Below are 17,368 nucleotides of genomic sequence, written 5' to 3'. Positions count from 1 at the left end.
CAAAAAAATTACTTAATTTCAAGTATAAATATTGGACGTCAACAAAATTTAGTTAAAATGAAAAAAAGAGATCTAAAATTCTTTTATCAACAGTTTTAGACAAATAAATCATGGACTACGTTTTAATACTGAGTGTATTTGAGACAAAGGGGCATTAGGAATTCTGACTTAATACAAGGAGCTGAATATTAGTAGGAAAAAATCCGGAATTTTCCTATATCTTATGATATTTCTGCTGTTTTCTTCTAAATAAATCGTCTATTTTGATACTCTTTTGGGGTCTCTACATTGTAGGCTTAAGTAGTTCCTACTTATACTTCTTGGTTATCCTGATTCCATTATTTTCATGAGTCATGCCCCCAGAAGCTTCAATAGTAAATTAAGTATTTTTGAATATGTTAGAAAAAGCAAATTCAATTCAAAACTTGTTGAATAATTGAAATGACGTTCAAAACAACTGAGACACGAAGCTTTATATCTATTCTAGGGACCGTTTAGCAAATGAATTTAATGAATTCATATTTTTAAAAACTTATATTAATATTATAATTGAAATACGTCAATATCCACACTCCACATCTTTGAAACTTGATTAAATCTTCAAATTGAGATACTTATCAATAATAAGAATGTTTCATTAGAATATTCTGAAGTGTCTAATCAGATAAATAAAATATAAATATTTAAAAGCGAAGCAAATTTTATGCTAAGTTATTGTAAGTTTCTACATCGAATCAGAAGACTAAAATGTATAGTTCATTTGGCAAACTTGTGTTTTTGGCTCTATTACAAATAAAGTAGGCGAATTACTTTTAGTATTCATAAGAGAAATTAATTTTGAATTGATTTATTGCAGTTTAGCTGACAATGACTATAAAATAAATGATAAATCATTCCCTGATAATTTTATCTTTGGCGCTGCAACGGCTGCTTACCAAATAGAAGGTAAGTTATATTAATTTTTACTTTTCCGAAGAAGAGCACACAGTGAAGATAACAAACTTTTAAATTCTAAAAAAAGAAAACATTTTTACTGTCACAATTATTTATAATACTTTGAAGACTGTGAGTTAATAATAACATTTTAATAGCAAGTCACTGTAGTGAACAACTTAACCGACGCCAAAAACGAGTTTTTTTCGAAAATAAGGCACCTAGTTTTATAGCCTTTCAAATAAAATTAAAGGAAAATAATACAAGAAAGCTTCGTTATATAAAACGGTGTTGAAAATTTATTCTTATTGATGAGTTTGTCATAGTACGAGATTGACACTAATAATTTTGAAATACCAGAAAACTACAAGTTTTTTTAGAAAAATTTTGTAAACAAACTTTCCAAAAGTTAGAAGCTTGAACCCAGTCATCTGTCTTATCCTCCATCTTGAATAACCAGAAATGACAATATCCGAACCAGGAGAATTTGGTGGACTCAAAACATTTTCTCGTAGAAATTCAACTGTCTGATCTGCCTTCTCGTGGTGTCACATTAATCCCCGAATATTGACCGACTCAAGAATTGCAGGTGAGCATTTTGTGGTGCACCAGCCTGCTGTAACTGTACGTTGACTTCAATCTTAATTACCTACCTTTTGGAAAATGTTGAGCATACGCACCGGGTAACAATTGTTTCCACATGAAGATGACCATGTTAAATTGAGCTTACTGTTACGGAAATACCACAAACAGTTGTCCAAGTCGCTGGATAGGTGCATATTGGATCTTGTTTGACCATACGTCATTGCTCTTAAAGGACTTTCATCCTCAAATGTCCTTAAACCGATCTTGAAGTCAAGGTAGTTCATATGTCCTCTTGACATATTTATATTTCTATGGCAACTTGGATGCGCCACAATTCGCTCTGTGGTAGCAGCGACTCACTGCAGTTATAGCTCACTATTTTGAAGATAGTACTTAAAAATTTTCCTCCTCTAGCTTCGTGACATCTCAACATCTACACAGCGGTCCTCATATAACTGTTTGTAGTCTACAAGAACTTGCTCAAGTAGATATAGATTATTAGCATCAAATATCATATTATTTGCTGTTCAATGTTGGATTTCAATGAAACAAGGACTAAGATGGTATTAGATTGAGTCTGTTACTGAATGTTAATAAATAACATTTCGGAAATCTTGATTAGGTTCGAAATCATGGTCTGAATATGTTCTAAAAGTATTCTGGCATTTGGAAACTGAAGCAAGTAAACGGGTCATAGTCAAATGATGGGATCCTTCATACATTAAAACTTTTCTTGAAAATTATTATTCCGGATCAGATAGATGACCTGTCAGTTGCTTTTGAATCCTAACTCAGAACCAGATTTTTACCCGAAAATCGCGATCCGTTGTGGGTAGAAAATTTGAATTTAAAACGCAATCTGCAAAATATTATTACATTCATTATGTTTGTTAATTATACATTATTAAAAGAATTTACGTAATTCTTTTTTTAGAAAAATTGTTTATCATTTATTTTGTTATCATCTAATTTCAAGTTTGGAAAAGAGGAACACTTAATTATACAGAATGAGTTACGCATATTTAATATTTTAAAATTAAAGATATGAACAAAAAAACATACTCATGGTTATCAACACTTTATATTTATATTTTTTCAGATAAAAAAAAACATTTCTAATTTTCATGAAACATACTTAATTGTAGAAGATTATGATTATATAATAATTTACACCGCACGTACTGAAAATGTCTTCAATAAAAAAATAGCTGCAATCATTTCTTAGGAAACATATTTATCTCTATTGATAGACTAACGTTTTAATAATCAGAAGTGACTGTACTTTGTTTACCTTATCTATAGACGGGCAGCAAAACTGGATTGTGATTCCTAGTTCACTGCAAAAATATCACTTTCTTTACTTGCCGTTTTAATAAGTTAACTAATCTTATATTACTCCTCCTAGGTGGATGGAATGAAGATGGAAAAGGGGAGAACATTTGGGATAGATTCACACACGAATATCCTCAGTATATTCTTAATGAAGATACTGGCGATATCGCTTGTGATTCGTACCATAAATATGAAGAAGATGTCGAAAAGTTAACATATTTAGGTGTTAATCATTACCGGTTTTCTATTTCATGGTCTAGAGTCTTGCCAAATGGTAAATTAATAAATATTCTTATAATGAGTGCTATTTTTGATAACTACATTTCAGATCTACTACAAACACAGATTTATATGGCTGTAAATTATCATTAAATTCATAACTTTTATTTTTATATCTTTTCAATTAAATTTTTTGAATTTTTTTGCACTATTAATTTGTGGAATTTACAATCTGATGGTGAGAGTTCTAGGATTTTCGGACAATATTAACCAAAAGGGAATTGCTTACTACAAAAACTTAATAGCCAAATTAAAAGCTAACAACATCGAGCCGCTTGTGACTTTATACCATTGGGATTTGCCACAAACTTTACAAGATTACGGTGGTTTTCACAACGATAGTTTTAACCAGTGGTTTGCTGATTATGCCAGAGTATGCTTTGAAAATTTCGGTAAAGATATTAAATATTGGATCACTTTCAATGAACCCAAATATGCCTGCACTGGATACGGCACAGCCACTTTTGCACCTGGAGTGAATATGCCCGGCGTTGGAGAGTATAAATGTATGCATAATTTGCTCAAGGCACATGCTGCTGCTTATCACGTTTATCAAGATGAATTTAAAACTGATCAAAATGGTAAGTTAAATAGCTATTTCCATATTTCGACTCATCATAATGACATTCTTGTGAATTTTAGTTTTGGTGTCAAAACGATATCCTATAATGACTTTTATTAATAGAGTAGGTACTGAATATTAGGGTGTAAAATATATTTCGATGGCAAATAGTTTCCATTATCCAGCGAAGTCTATAGCAAGATCATTCAACTGTGGTTTGTTGATTTTGTGAAATTCATTTTGAAATGTATGGAAGGTTTTGGGAATAGGCAAAGTTTTTTATCTTTTGGAAACACATATTTTGATAACTTTACCTTTTCCATTCCATATACACAAATTCTTTATTCGTTATAAATCATTTATAAAATGTTACCAATATCTGAGGATTCTTGAGCACAAACTGATTGAATTTTCGACATTAAGAACCTTAATAACATTTTATACAGTATACAAAACCTTGTGACTATGAGTATTTAAAAAAATTTTCCTACTAAATATAGATACGAATATTTTTTCACTCATTGGTTTATAATTATTCACGGTTCGTTGTTAGCATCAATTGTACATAAATACTCAAAATACCGATAACTACATTTCACATTACCATCTCATTGCATTTATCATTTTAGGAAAACTTGCAATAGCAAATTCTATTTCTGGTTGCCTACCAGCAACTAATAAAACTGAAGACGTAGAAGCAGCAAATCGGGAAATGGAATTCACGGTAAATATTTACAAAACCATAATATTAAAAAGTTTGTAAAATTTGCTTATTGCACTAAAATTTTATATTCCGTTTAACCAATATGGAATATTTATTCATTTCACAGATAAGCAATTAGAAAATAAACTAAGAGAAAATAAAAGAATAAATGTTTTGTATGTACTGAGTGGTACACGAAAGAAAAAAGTGTATTTTTGTTCCTAAGTTTCAGGTATATGTATCACCGTTGAATCATAATTAAAAAAAGGAATGAGGAGAGGCTTTCGCCCTATTTATATTTAAAATTGTGTTTTAAGGGTCTGGTTTTTTCAAAGTCGGTGTAATAAAAACTAAGTTTTATTTATTCATTCAATTCAATTATTATATTAATAGAATTCTTCGCATAATAATAATTCACCAAACACCAATATTAAGGAAAAAGTAAGGGCAAAAGTACATAGACTACATATAAATAAGCAGAAAACGAAATATATGATAATAGGAGGGAATCCATAAAAACCATCAGTTGACATTGGAAAGATACTGTTTTAAAGAGGTATCCCAGCCCAATATCTGAAGATAACAATTACAGACAAAAATACAGAAATTCAAGAGGTGAACAGAAAGAAATGAGAATGGCAGCAAGATAGTACGAGTCATAAAAGCAGGGTTGAATTCCAAAATTATTGAAAAAAAAAACGAAACAGGAGCTTATAAAACATTTATTCATCCAACAGTGCTCTACTGTTCCGATCTATGGATATTGTCGAAAGAGGCTGCAGATAACCTGAAGGTGTAGACAAATATTAAGCAACATTTTTGGAGGAATTCTATCTGATAGAAGTGTCTGGAGAACAAATAAAGGAATAATGTCCGGTCAGGATTAACCAACAATTACCCATGTAAAAAATACTCAACAGGTTAGATGAGTGAGACACTTCTCCGGAATGAATAATTACAGAATACCAAAAAGGTATTAAAACCGGGGAAAGGGGGAGAAGGAAGTTAGAAACAGAAAGAGGTACAGGACAGGACAAAATATTTAATAAAGAAGATCGAGCTAACAATATCAAGAAATTCTGAAGCCATATATAACCATCAATATATTTTCCTTATAATCGTACTCTGTTCATGTAGTGTCGATTAGAATTAAAAAAAAATATTCCAGATCTGTTGTCAAAGTAAATGAAAAGTGAGATTTTAATATTTAGGACAAAGTGCTAATTTTAATGTGTAGCTTATAAGCAATTTCTAACAAATAATATTGATAATTATCTCTTAAATTAAATAAAATATTATTGACAGTTGGGATGGATATCGAACCCATTGTTTTATGGTGATTATCCAGAAATCATGAAATCCCGTGTAGCTTATCGTAGTGAACTAGAAGGCTTCACAGAATCTCGTCTTCCTACATTCACTGAAGATGAAAAAGCTTTCATTAAAGGTACCTCGGATTACTTTGCGGTAAATACATATTCCACCACTTTTGCCGCAGCTGCTTCCGAGCCAGAAATTGGAGCTCCTAGCATAGCTTCCGATTGTGGAGTTGAAGTACAATATGCTGATGATGATCACGTAAGTAAACAAATTCACCCTTCCACCATTAATAACTGAATCTTCTTAAAAACTATACTTCTCCAATACAAGTTAGTAGTAGATTGTTTTAACGAAATTCCCAAGGAGAAGACTCTGCTTAGATCTACTACTGTAGAACCCTCGCACTGTTTAGCTATAAATCTAATAACGGTTTCATTGCAGTTTCACATAGTGACATATCGGGCAAATATTTAGAATATTCGATGACACACAAATCTCATTGTGGTTGCAATGAGAATAACAAAATAATCCGTTTTTGACAGCTTCCTTTACCTTACCACGCCGCTCTATAACTCTGTGTGAGCCTGGGCCTACTCAACAATAGACTTCCATAGCGTTCTTTCCCTTGACTTGTGACACCATCTGCATGGTTAGTAGATCTGTGACATGGTCCAGCTATCTCATTTTTGGCCTTGTCTTGCTTTTGTAGGATGTCACTCATATTAGGGTTATATCCGATTCACCATTTATTTTCCATTCTCACTCCTCCATATGTTTTCCTTTTCTTTCGATCCTTCTCAATTTTCCTTCGTTGTACTTCATAAGCGTCGATGTTTCATCACCGAATGCAAGGGTCCTAAGCATCCTGGAAAACTTGGAATTTGAAGAACATCTTGGAACACCTGGAAAATTCCTGAAATTTGTTTTTCAAAATGAAGCCAAAGAATAGATCAATATAATAATTAAAATTGATCAACTTGGAATTTCCATAGATTTGAAGTGTCTTGGAAATGATTTTGTCCTGGAATTGTTCTGGAATTTTTTTTTGAAAAACCTGTAAGAACACTAGTATAAGACTACTGGACGAATAAGAGGTTTCGATCTGTATATTGGCAGCACAGCTCAAAAGTTTGGTCTTCAGTGGATTCAGATTTGTAGCGTCGCTCCTAGATGGATGTTTGCTTTGTTGTATATCAGATTCCCAATATACTTGAAGATTGTTACTCCTTTAAAGATTCCTATTGCAAGGTCTATGTGTAAGAATATTTATACGCTGAAGTGATTATATACTGCATTTATCATAAGTCCGACCTCTCTATAATAGCTTTCTCTTCTATGTCTTCTAACAACTCCACCAATCTAGTTTCGCTTTCTACTCTGTTGGAAAAAATACTCAATGACAGAGTGAAAAGTAATTATAAACAATGTTGTTGATAGTCCATCACCTTGCCTCACCCCTTTATTGATCTTGAATGGGTCAGTTGGTTGGACATCATTATTAAATTTCTCAGATGTCTAGGCACTTTCAGGTCTCCAAGTGCCTCTGTGGATCTGCTGATGTTATCAAAGACTTTTTTAAAGTCAATAAAGGGCGACGTCTTGTTCGTTACATTTTAGACACTGTAGTATCATTTGAAGCTTAAGGTTGTCCAGGTTTTGGATTATTATTTAAATCATTTTGAAATCAGTTGGGTACAAAGAATTTGTACATGTTAGAATCAATATATGGAAAATATACATTAAGACTAAACCGTTTTCATTTTTAGAAATTTGATGGTATGACCTATTTGATGGAATGGGTTACAGAACATTATAACAAACCAGCTATTATTATTACCGAAAATGGACTTGGGTTAAGTTCAAATTCGTTAGAAGATGAGGAAAGAATTCATTTTATTAAGGTAATATTTTTGTGCATTGATCAAAATGTAGCTACAACTACTGTGATATTATTGTGCATATAATTAATCTCCAATTTTTGTTTTAGAACTCAATGAGTCGTTTCAAAGATGCTCTCGATAAGGGTATTAACGTATTTGGTTACACTACTTGGAGTTTAATGGATAATTTTGAATGGACTCAAGGATACAGGTAGCAGAAATAACATTTAGTAATTCTATAAAAAAATAATCTCTCAAAATTTTTTCCATTCACTGATTACAATAGTGAATGAATTTGCAGAAAAGGCCATCTATTTAATATAAGTATAGTAAATTCACTAAATCGATAGCCTTAAAGTTATTTTGAGGTACTTTTATGCGTAGAATCCGAATTCAGCCCTAAGATAACTCCAATCCCGTAAATTTTTTTCTTAAAAAAAGGTTTCTATAGTGAATAAATTTGTAGATAAAAATCATCCATAAGTTATTTTGAAGTACTTTTTCGCGTGGAATCCGAACTCAGCAATAAGATCAAACTATCACATTAAGTAATCCTAATCTAGAAGTACAAAACACAAATATTAAAGGCTTTTATATCGCCAACAATTTTTTTCCTAGGGAAGGAGATAAGTAACATTTTCATACTTCATTTCTTGACATTTAATTCATTTGGATCTGGATTTATAAATTTAGAGGTAGTGAACGTAAAGTTTCCAGCTTTTCGGCTGCACTTAATGATCCGAAAAACTCTTGGGAAAACTACGCTACAAATTATTGTTCATTTTCCCAAAAAAAAATCATTTGACTTTGATTACATAATTTATATTTTTCAGCAAAAAATTCGGCTTATATCACATTGACTTTAACAGTCCCAACAGAACTAGAACAGCCAAAGCCTCAGTTGAATGGTACAGAAACGTAATTAAAACACGTTGTCTTTTGGATAAATGTGAATCTTGAATAAATTATGTATGTTGTACAGATATTTTATAAAATATTAGTATTTCAAATTTAAGCAGCGTTGTTTTTTCCTGTTACAAAAATAAACCTATTTTCTCATAATCTTTGTTTCATTATAACCATCAAATATATCGTATTAGAAATCTTAGGTAAATTAGATTAAAGCTACAGTAACATAACTGATATATGAAGGGGTGAAAGGACTTTTACATCAAATCATTAGATATTTATATCGGAATCTTGATATAAGTATCCTGTTATTAAAAGGACTTTTATAAGAAGTAAAAGACATTATTTAATTACAAATCCGTATTATCAAAATGATATCATGTACAATACACGTCAAGGTCAAAAATATGTATGGAAAACAACCTGAACCTAACATGTATTAAAGTATTATAATAATAATATATAAAGTGCAGAAACAAAATGAAATAACTTCATTATTTCGGTTATTTCTCAATTTTTTTAAATTCAAAAACTTGTAATATATCATTTAAAAGGTCCTTTCATTACACTAGTTTACAAAATTCAACTTTTTGCCGCGAATTGTGTGGTTGGTGATGTTCACTTTCTCATCAAATCTACCCTCTAAATTTTTCAAATAGCTTGAGTTACTTCATGTGGTACCTACACCAAATTTTCACTCATTTGAATATCTAAATTACTAATTTCATTAGTAGCACTGCAAAATGTGCGTGAGAAACCCCGTCCCCTTAAGTATCAACCTCTGAATAAATCCCCGGATGGATACGAAGCAGGACATTACAGCACCCCCTGTCATTCCAGCATGTCCCCGTCGTCTTGTTAAAAGTTAACTCCGGTGGTTATACACTCTTGTCTTCGTGGTTGTTCTATCGTCGTAATGTGTGTGTTTCACTGCCTCGCGTAAATCCTTTCCAACCTACTTCGGTAATAAAAGGTCTAATCCGAGTGGTCCTCTATAGCTGTCCCCAGTATATAATTAGGCACTTACTTATGAAGTATGGAGTTACCGTGTCGGGGGGTTATGGGTTGACTCATATCCTAGGATCTTTTGTTTTATGTTTTTTGTGAGTGTGGTTTGGTATTCTTCTTGTATTTTTTGACAAAATGTTTACTAACCTAATTTAACCTATTCATCCAGTTGTCTCCTCAGTCTCTCGAACCTGGAAAGAGAAATTTAGTCCAGAATCCATTAGTAGCCGTTACAAAATTATCCTTCCACCATTACATATAAAAGTGGGCATCATGAAACAGTTTGTTAAATCACTGGATAAAGACTGGAACTGCTTTTCTTACATTTGCCAAAATTCTTCTCAGCTCACTATGGAAAATATTGAAGCCGATATTTTTGATTGTCTATAATGAGGCAAAGGCAATTTAGAAATTCTATGACTGAGTTAGAATTAAAAATTTGAACAGCTTTCATCTCTACGATGCAGAATTTTTTCGGAAATAAAAAATGTGAAAATTATGCACAGGTTTTTTGAAAAATTAGGAGATATGAGAGAAGAGCAAAGAGAGAGTATGCATCAGGACTTATACTACCAGGATTTTTGGGATAAGAATACGATGCTTAACTATTGTTTGTCTCTGATACATCATAGTAGTTGTTTAGAACTCAATGATAAATTTTTTTGTGATGTTTTCCTCAGTAAATACACGTTTTTTTTTTCTGTTGTTTTATACCTACTTAGCTGAAACTCAGAAACTAGAGCTAATAAAAATCTTCTAATTATATTTTTAAAAATAACGGCAAGAAACGTACTGTAAATTAGTTTTAACTAATCAAAAATCTTAACGTTTCTTAATAACTTAATTTGAAATGGAATCATTTTATTACCGAAATTCATTCAAAACTTAAAATATAATAATTGTTTAGAATGTATAGAGCAAAATAAAGACTATCAATGACGTAGATATTCAAAATACTCAACTCAAATGTTTTCGTTAATTATACTGTATTTAGCCGTCTGTAATATCTAGCCACATGGTTTTACGATTGCCAAACATTGAATCAAGGACAGTGTCAACAGTTCATGTACTGTAATTCTTTTGTAAGCTATTTAATTCTCGAGATTGTTTAGATATTTACGTATTAATTATTAGAAAGTATGTGGGTACACTTTTTCAATAACAAATCTGAGCATTTATCCAAAATTAATTTTTCGCAAGGCCGAATGGAAACAAATTCTACAATGAAAAATAGAGTTCAAACATAAATTGATAAATATGACTAAAATAATGAACAGAGGTGAGTTAAATGCCATGTACACATTGTCAAATCTTTGATTCACAGACGTGTTTGTAAAAAGTGTGAAAGCTTGGTTGACACTTTAAGCAAACAAATGTTTGGTGTATTTGATGGATTATGCTTTTGACAAACTTGTTGAATAGTATGCAACTTTGTTTATTAAATAAGATCTTAGTTTTGTTTCATATAAACATGAAGTTTTATAAACAATTTTGACCGTGTACACGGCTCTTTGAAAGAAGCTTTTTCACCTTTTGTGTGGTTTTATGCTCAACTCATAGTTTTCGTTTAGTTTTTGCTATTATTCAATTTTTAAAACGGTCAGACTTTTTTCTAAATTTTTATTCGCTAAAAAAACTGAAGTGATAGTAGAAACTTCAAAATTATATTGGATGCGCCTTATTTATCCATACGATATTGATCGCTTATAAACCTTAATGGGGTAGTTTTCATTTCAGGATAGAGATTTGTACTGAGAAGACATCAAATCATGCTGACAAGGTACAACTAGATCGAAACTGCTTTTCTCCCTTCAATTCCGACCCATCTGTTAGTATGACAAATAGATCGAGTGACCTTACGTTCTTCGAGGGGTAAATAGCTTAATATTCATCGAGGCATGTAGTCAAAAAGTTATTTTTCACATTTCAATCTAACTGGAATCTTTCATCGAAAATAAATATTTCAGAGGTCCGATATTTTAATTTAAATTTCTTTAATTAATTAATTAACGAACCATGATATATCAAAAAAACATAGAGTCAATTATAAAGATTCAAAAATTCTTGAAACGAAATCAAATACACGTAAAATAGAATTTTTAGAAAAATAATTCGTGTTAAAACAGATTTTATTTTGATATTCATGATGTAGGTGGTTTATAGATTAATATAAAGTCAGTGTCAAGCCATATTTTGATAAAAACCGCAACAGGTCGAAACGTCAAATTTTTTAAAACTTTACAAAATTTAAAAAACTAATTTTAAATCAGACGAGACCTAAAATCAAGACGATTTAGAAACATATTTCAAAATATTGACTAAAATTGTATTATAAATATTCGTCAACATACCAACCAATTAGTAATATTCTTAAAAATATCTTTGGATGATAAGTTTTGACTTGATTAGCCATCTGATTAGATACGCTAATGAGTATAAAGAAGCTCATAACGTTCATTGAATCTGAGTCATAAAATAGATTCAGAAAAATGTCCATATTAGAGAAAATAATTGTTTTTTCTGTTTTGGTACATATAAGGTAATTGAATCATCAAAATAGTTAACTACAAAGTTTTATATTTAATTTCTTCAAAATAATTTTTTGCCTGCTTCTTTTTGTCATTTTTATACTTTTCCAGGCACCAAAAATTTCAATAATGAAACAATTAAAGCTTAAGAATCAAATGTATTTTGAAATCTTTTTGTAAATAATCCATATTTCTTATAACATTATCAGATCTATATTTGAAAATTTATATAGTGTCACCAAAGAATACGTTCTAAACAACAAACCTTTTCCCAAAGAAAGAGGATTTAGTTTCGGAACTGCCACCGCCGCATATCAAGTAGAAGGTAAGTACCTTACTATAATATACCTAGGTATTTCATCAATTTTTATTTGTTGGGATTTATTTGAACTCTGTAGTGTGATCTTAAATATAAAAACACATATAAATTATTCATGAAATTTCATCTTTTTAATGAGGGATTCAAAAGCTGAGTTTCCTTTGTGTCAACGTCAACTAGATATTCTTTGATTGCTTTGCGAAAGCTCATTTCGATTTATACATTATAATGATATTCAGATAGACTTTTTAAAAGGTCTTCCTTCTCGAAAATATGATTTCTTGTGAGTAATAATTTTAATTGCTTTTTCCATTTACCTTCTTCTGTTTCTTACCTTATTTATTCACATCTCTTACGACAAATTTCTACAATTTGGTTCATCTATTTAAATTTTGTTTTCCGATATAGATTTAGATTTCCGTACTCGATCACAATTACCGCCAACTTTGTTTCATAATCAAATTGATAATGTAGTATTTACGTTTTTTAATAATTACATTTATTTACAATTGTACAGGAGCATGGAACGAGGATGGAAAAGGAGATAGCTGCTGGGACTATTTTACGCATACTTTTCCAAATAAAATAGTAGATAGTACTAACGGGGATATTGCTTGCGATTCCTATCATAAATATAAAGAAGATGTTGCCCTTTTGAAAGATATTGGTGTAACTCATCAAAGATTCTCTATTTCATGGCCAAGAGTTTTACCAAACGGTAAGTTTGACGATTTTTTATGCTATAACTTCCCCATATCTGAAAGAATATTCTGAAGTCAATTCACTATATTCAGGAATCAAACACTCCAAGTAGAGAACACATCTATGTTACTATTCTTGAACGTATATAAGACCGCTGAAATCCTCAATGCAGTTTTGCAATTAAAATATCAATTTGAGAAGCAATCTAAAGGGACCCAAAATCGCTGAAACATACATCTTTCTTCCCAGAGTAGTCTTCTCGGCTTTCCTTGGAATCCCAATATAATACAGAAACAGTTATTAATCTGGCCTTATCGAAATAGTGGTGAATTTATGAACTTTTCTTTCTTAAAAATTGTTTATCTGCAAGTACTAATCAGATTTCTCTTTTCATACATGATGAGTGATAAATAACTGTTTTCTACAGAACCTTGTATGGATTAGATAAAAAGTCTGTTTCATAGATTGTGAACAGTATGTAAGAAATCCGATTTTTAGTGATTCCTTTGTCGATTTTCCTTGTGTTATCATTTTTCTTTGTTTCATAAACTCGTATTTGAAATTATAATGATATTTTTAGGTTTGATAAATCAAATCAATCAAAAGGGTATAGATTTTTACAGAAATTTCATTAAATTACTCAAAGAAAACGGTATAAACCCAGTTGTGACCCTATCTCATTGGGACCTACCACATAATCTTCAAATGCAAGGTGGATTTCAGAACAACAACTTCCCTGACTGGTTCGGTGATTATGCTAGATTATGTTTTGAAAATTTCGGAGACGATGTTGAATATTGGATTACTTTCAACGAGCCTACGATACAATGTGCTGGTTATGGAAGAAATCTATTTATGCCAAATGTGGCGGCATTTGCACCAGGTTATAATCTTACTACAGTTGGAGGAGAATACGTGTGTATGCATAATTTGATCAGAGCTCACTCTGTAGCTTACCACATTTACCAGAAAGAATTCAAACATAAGCAGAACGGTGAGTAAATAATATCCATTTAGTTTACTTTTAAACCCTTTACGAAATTCAATTTTTCATTACTGACTATTCTTGAAATACATTTTGTTTCAAATATTGATAGTTTTCAAGTTAAATTTGAGACTGATAACGATATAGGATGTTTTTTAAAGTAGAGTGATCGAAATCGTTGAGAGAAAACTATTGTATCTCCTTTGCAAAAGTATGCAAAAGTATGAGTAAGTTGTTGAGTTCTATCCACTGTATAAACTTTCTTATTATTTTCCTAGTACCGATAAGGAAAAGCCTTGTCAATTAGATCTCGGCAGTAAATGGTCTAGAAAAATAATGTTGGGTCTTATAATGACAAAAATTAATGTCGCAAATGGGAAACGAATCCTACTCTATCTACTGGATAATTTCATATAAATTATTGTACAATAGAGTGCTAGAAGACTGTTAGAAATATTTACTTACAACTTACTCACATTTATCATTTTATCCCACTACTGGACCAGCAAGTATTCATTTGATTTTAGGAAAACTCACTATTGCCCACGCCGCATCGCGATGCTATCCAGTTTCCGAAAGCAAAGAAGATTTAGAAGCAAGTGATCGTTGTATGCAATTTTCGGTAAATATGTTATATTTCCTTTCAATCTTAAGTTCCTATATTGATAAAACTATCAGACAATACACCCCAATAAAATGTATCTAGGAGATGGTGGTTTATTCGTTAAAGAATGGCGTTGAAGCTTAAAATGAGTAGCGGTGTTTCAACGTTTCATAATATTTATTATGTTAAACTTGCAATTATAAATAACAATTACATCAAATGAAAAAGTGAATTAGCTGAAAGAAGAGAAGCTCATTTTTCAGTAATATCCTGCACAGCCTAACTGGCATTAATAAGAACTTTTGGGGGTTCATGAAGGACCGAGTATATGTACCTCTACTATGATATGAGCTGCTATGTCATTTGATCTGTCATGTATAAGTTTATTGTTATGATTACTATAAAACGTTATAGCTCCGCTATTCATTTTAACTGGCTTCCATATTAAACAATGCTAACTGATGGATGAAGCTGATAGGTCCAATTGCTTTTATTATTATAGTTGGGATGGGTACTTCATCCAATTTACTATGGTGATTACCCCGAAGTTATGAAAGAACGTATAGATTACAGAAGTAAATTACAAGGTTTTAGTCAATCGCGTTTACCTAAATTCACTTTAAAAGAAAGACTTCTACTCAGGAAAACTTCAGATTATGTGGCCATCAACGCTTACTATACTACATACGGCAAAAACATTCCGGAACCGGACCTTAAAGTAATCAGTCTAGAGAGTGATGCTAAAATTGAAACATCTTTAGCCGAAGGAATTAGGGTGAGTGTTTGACTAAATATAATATTCTTAATTACATGGATCATCAGAATAGGCAACCACCAAATTTATAATTGATTTTATTCTATATACAATTAAAAGTTATACTTTATTCACTAAGAATAATCCCGATAAGATTTGGTTCTTAGAATTACAAAGAGATTTTCTTATTGAAAGACAAAAATGCAGACGCATTTATATATTATTTATTGTTTGAATATTTATATTATTTATTGTTTGAATATTTAAAACTCCCTAATAAAACTATTTGAAACAGTCTTCAGAAAACGAAATCAACAAATGATAGCTTTATCTATGGAAAAAATTTGTTTTCAATTTTATCATTTGTTTCCAGAACACCGAAGGAATGGAGGATTTATTACTTTGGGTACACAACGAATATGGAAAACCAGATATTTTTATAACAGAAAACGGCCTTGGTTTGGAAAGTAATTCATTGATAGATGAGGAACGAGTGAATTTCATTAAGGTAAACAGTGACTTTACACCATATGATTTATAGTTAAATCCCGTTTATGTATAAAGTATTTTCCAATGTCTAGTAGAAGCAAGGCAAGGCGAGTTTATGTGTTTAGTTTCCTGCTAAAAATATGAAGAAAAATATTGAATATTCACATCAAAACGGTTTTACAACCCCGTATCGTATCACTTTGACATTTTTCTTGTATCATTTTTAGAATGGTAATTGAGACATATAACTTTTTACAGCATTCCTTGAGTCGATTCAGAGATGCTATGGATAAGGGTGTCACTTTATTGGGTTACACTGTTTGGAGTTTATTGGACAACTTTGAATGGTTCTTGGGATACACGTAAGTAACCTTATCTTTCATTTATAATAATAATATTGTTTCCTTAGAGTTTAACGATTAATAACTTTTGTTAATTATCTATTATGTTTTTAGGGTGAGATATGGATTATTTGAGGTTGATTTCAATAGCCCCAATAGAACTAGAATAGCCAGAAATTCGGCGGGATGGTTTAAGCAATTCATTGAAGTACCTTGTGTTCATTTAAACTGTACAATATAGTATCACTTATTTATATACATAAGAGATTGTTACACCAGATGTCTAAAAAACGTTTAAACAAGCTAGAACTCCAAACAATTAAAGAAAAAATAATAAATTGTTTTAAATAATTATATTTCAATAAGTATAACGAGAGAAGGAAGAGCCAAGTTTCACCATATAAATATTTTGAACAAGGCGCTAACCGAATGACACGCCACGCGATTTTAGGAAAGTCACAATTAAATCACAAGTTAGGTTTTGTCATTTTGATATTGTTGTGTGCATCTGGATGTTCTGTATTTCATATTAAAATAAAAATAATACATTTATTTGTGTTTTTTTTCATGAACTCCTAAAAAAATACATCACATTAATGGACTAAGCTTTTCGATATAATTGACGAAACACCAAATGAAAATACAATTCATTCCGTAGTATCCAGACCTATGTCATGTAGATTCTAAATATATTTTAGAATTTCCTTTGCCAATTCACTGCAGTGAGTAATCTAGGTCCTATATAACAAAATAAAGAAATTAAGTGAATACTTGGTCAACTTAATATATATGTTTCGGCCAAAGCCCGAAGTCTGGCCCCTTCACGAATTGGCCGGCCAAATCGCACTTTGGTCGATAGGTAGGCGGCGGGAATGTGCCACATGGCAACGTTTGTCTACTGCTTATCGACTCTTCCACAACAATTTCACTGTGAAGTGAAATTTCGTTGTATTTTTATAGCACTCTGTATCGAATTTTTATATTATTCTCTATCGTATGTTTATTCATAGGCTGCGCCATGGCTACTTCTAATACGCAGAGAGGTGTCAGTGACGCAGCACTTGATATTAAAACAAGGATGTCTGACACCCTCATACGTTGCTGTAACAAAAAGCAGATAATGTCGGGATCCTGA

At 31.3% G+C, this 17,368-nt stretch overlaps 2 protein-coding genes across 2 annotated transcripts; both read left to right on the top strand.

Moving 5' to 3' along the window:
* The first annotated feature begins 658 nt into the window (after window positions 1–658).
* LOC130891665 (myrosinase 1-like) lies at window positions 659–8,656 on the top strand. Its single transcript, XM_057796537.1, has 9 exons — window positions 659–797; window positions 857–945; window positions 2,924–3,124; window positions 3,321–3,710; window positions 4,321–4,415; window positions 5,700–5,972; window positions 7,481–7,615; window positions 7,702–7,805; window positions 8,428–8,656. The coding sequence occupies exons 1-9, from the start codon at window positions 748–750 to the stop codon at window positions 8,552–8,554; spliced, it is 1,464 nt and encodes a 487-aa protein (XP_057652520.1). The 5' UTR covers window positions 659–747; the 3' UTR covers window positions 8,555–8,656.
* Window positions 8,657–11,345: 2,689 nt separating this feature from the next.
* On the top strand, window positions 11,346–17,368 carry LOC130895058 (myrosinase 1-like). The gene is made up of 10 exons (XM_057802174.1): window positions 11,346–11,383; window positions 12,249–12,364; window positions 12,876–13,076; window positions 13,641–14,054; window positions 14,573–14,667; window positions 15,152–15,424; window positions 15,777–15,911; window positions 16,151–16,254; window positions 16,348–16,463; window positions 17,244–17,368. Exons 1-10 carry the CDS (start codon window positions 11,346–11,348, stop codon window positions 17,366–17,368), a joined length of 1,617 nt encoding a protein of 538 aa, XP_057658157.1.

This window comes from Diorhabda carinulata, chromosome 1, assembly GCF_026250575.1.
Source record: "Diorhabda carinulata isolate Delta chromosome 1, icDioCari1.1, whole genome shotgun sequence".
Classification (NCBI taxonomy): domain Eukaryota; kingdom Metazoa; phylum Arthropoda; class Insecta; order Coleoptera; family Chrysomelidae; genus Diorhabda; species Diorhabda carinulata.
Note: the sequence above shows the minus strand (reverse complement) of the source record. Positions and strands in the feature narration are given on the sequence as shown.

Excerpts from the sequence above, each read along its gene's own strand:
- LOC130891665 (XM_057796537.1), top strand. The coding sequence starts at position 748 with ATGTATAGTTCATTTGGCAAACTTGTGTTTTTGGCTCTATTACAAATA. Across the intron at positions 798-856 it reads TTGGCTCTATTACAAATAAA|TTTAGCTGACAATGACTATA; the intron begins GTAGGCGAATTA and ends GATTTATTGCAG. Across the intron at positions 3,711-4,320 it reads ATTTAAAACTGATCAAAATG|GAAAACTTGCAATAGCAAAT; the intron begins GTAAGTTAAATA and ends TTATCATTTTAG.
- LOC130895058 (XM_057802174.1), top strand. The coding sequence starts at position 11,346 with ATGACAAATAGATCGAGTGACCTTACGTTCTTCGAGGG. Across the intron at positions 13,077-13,640 it reads GCCAAGAGTTTTACCAAACG|GTTTGATAAATCAAATCAAT; the intron begins GTAAGTTTGACG and ends TGATATTTTTAG. Across the intron at positions 15,912-16,150 it reads AACGAGTGAATTTCATTAAG|CATTCCTTGAGTCGATTCAG; the intron begins GTAAACAGTGAC and ends AACTTTTTACAG.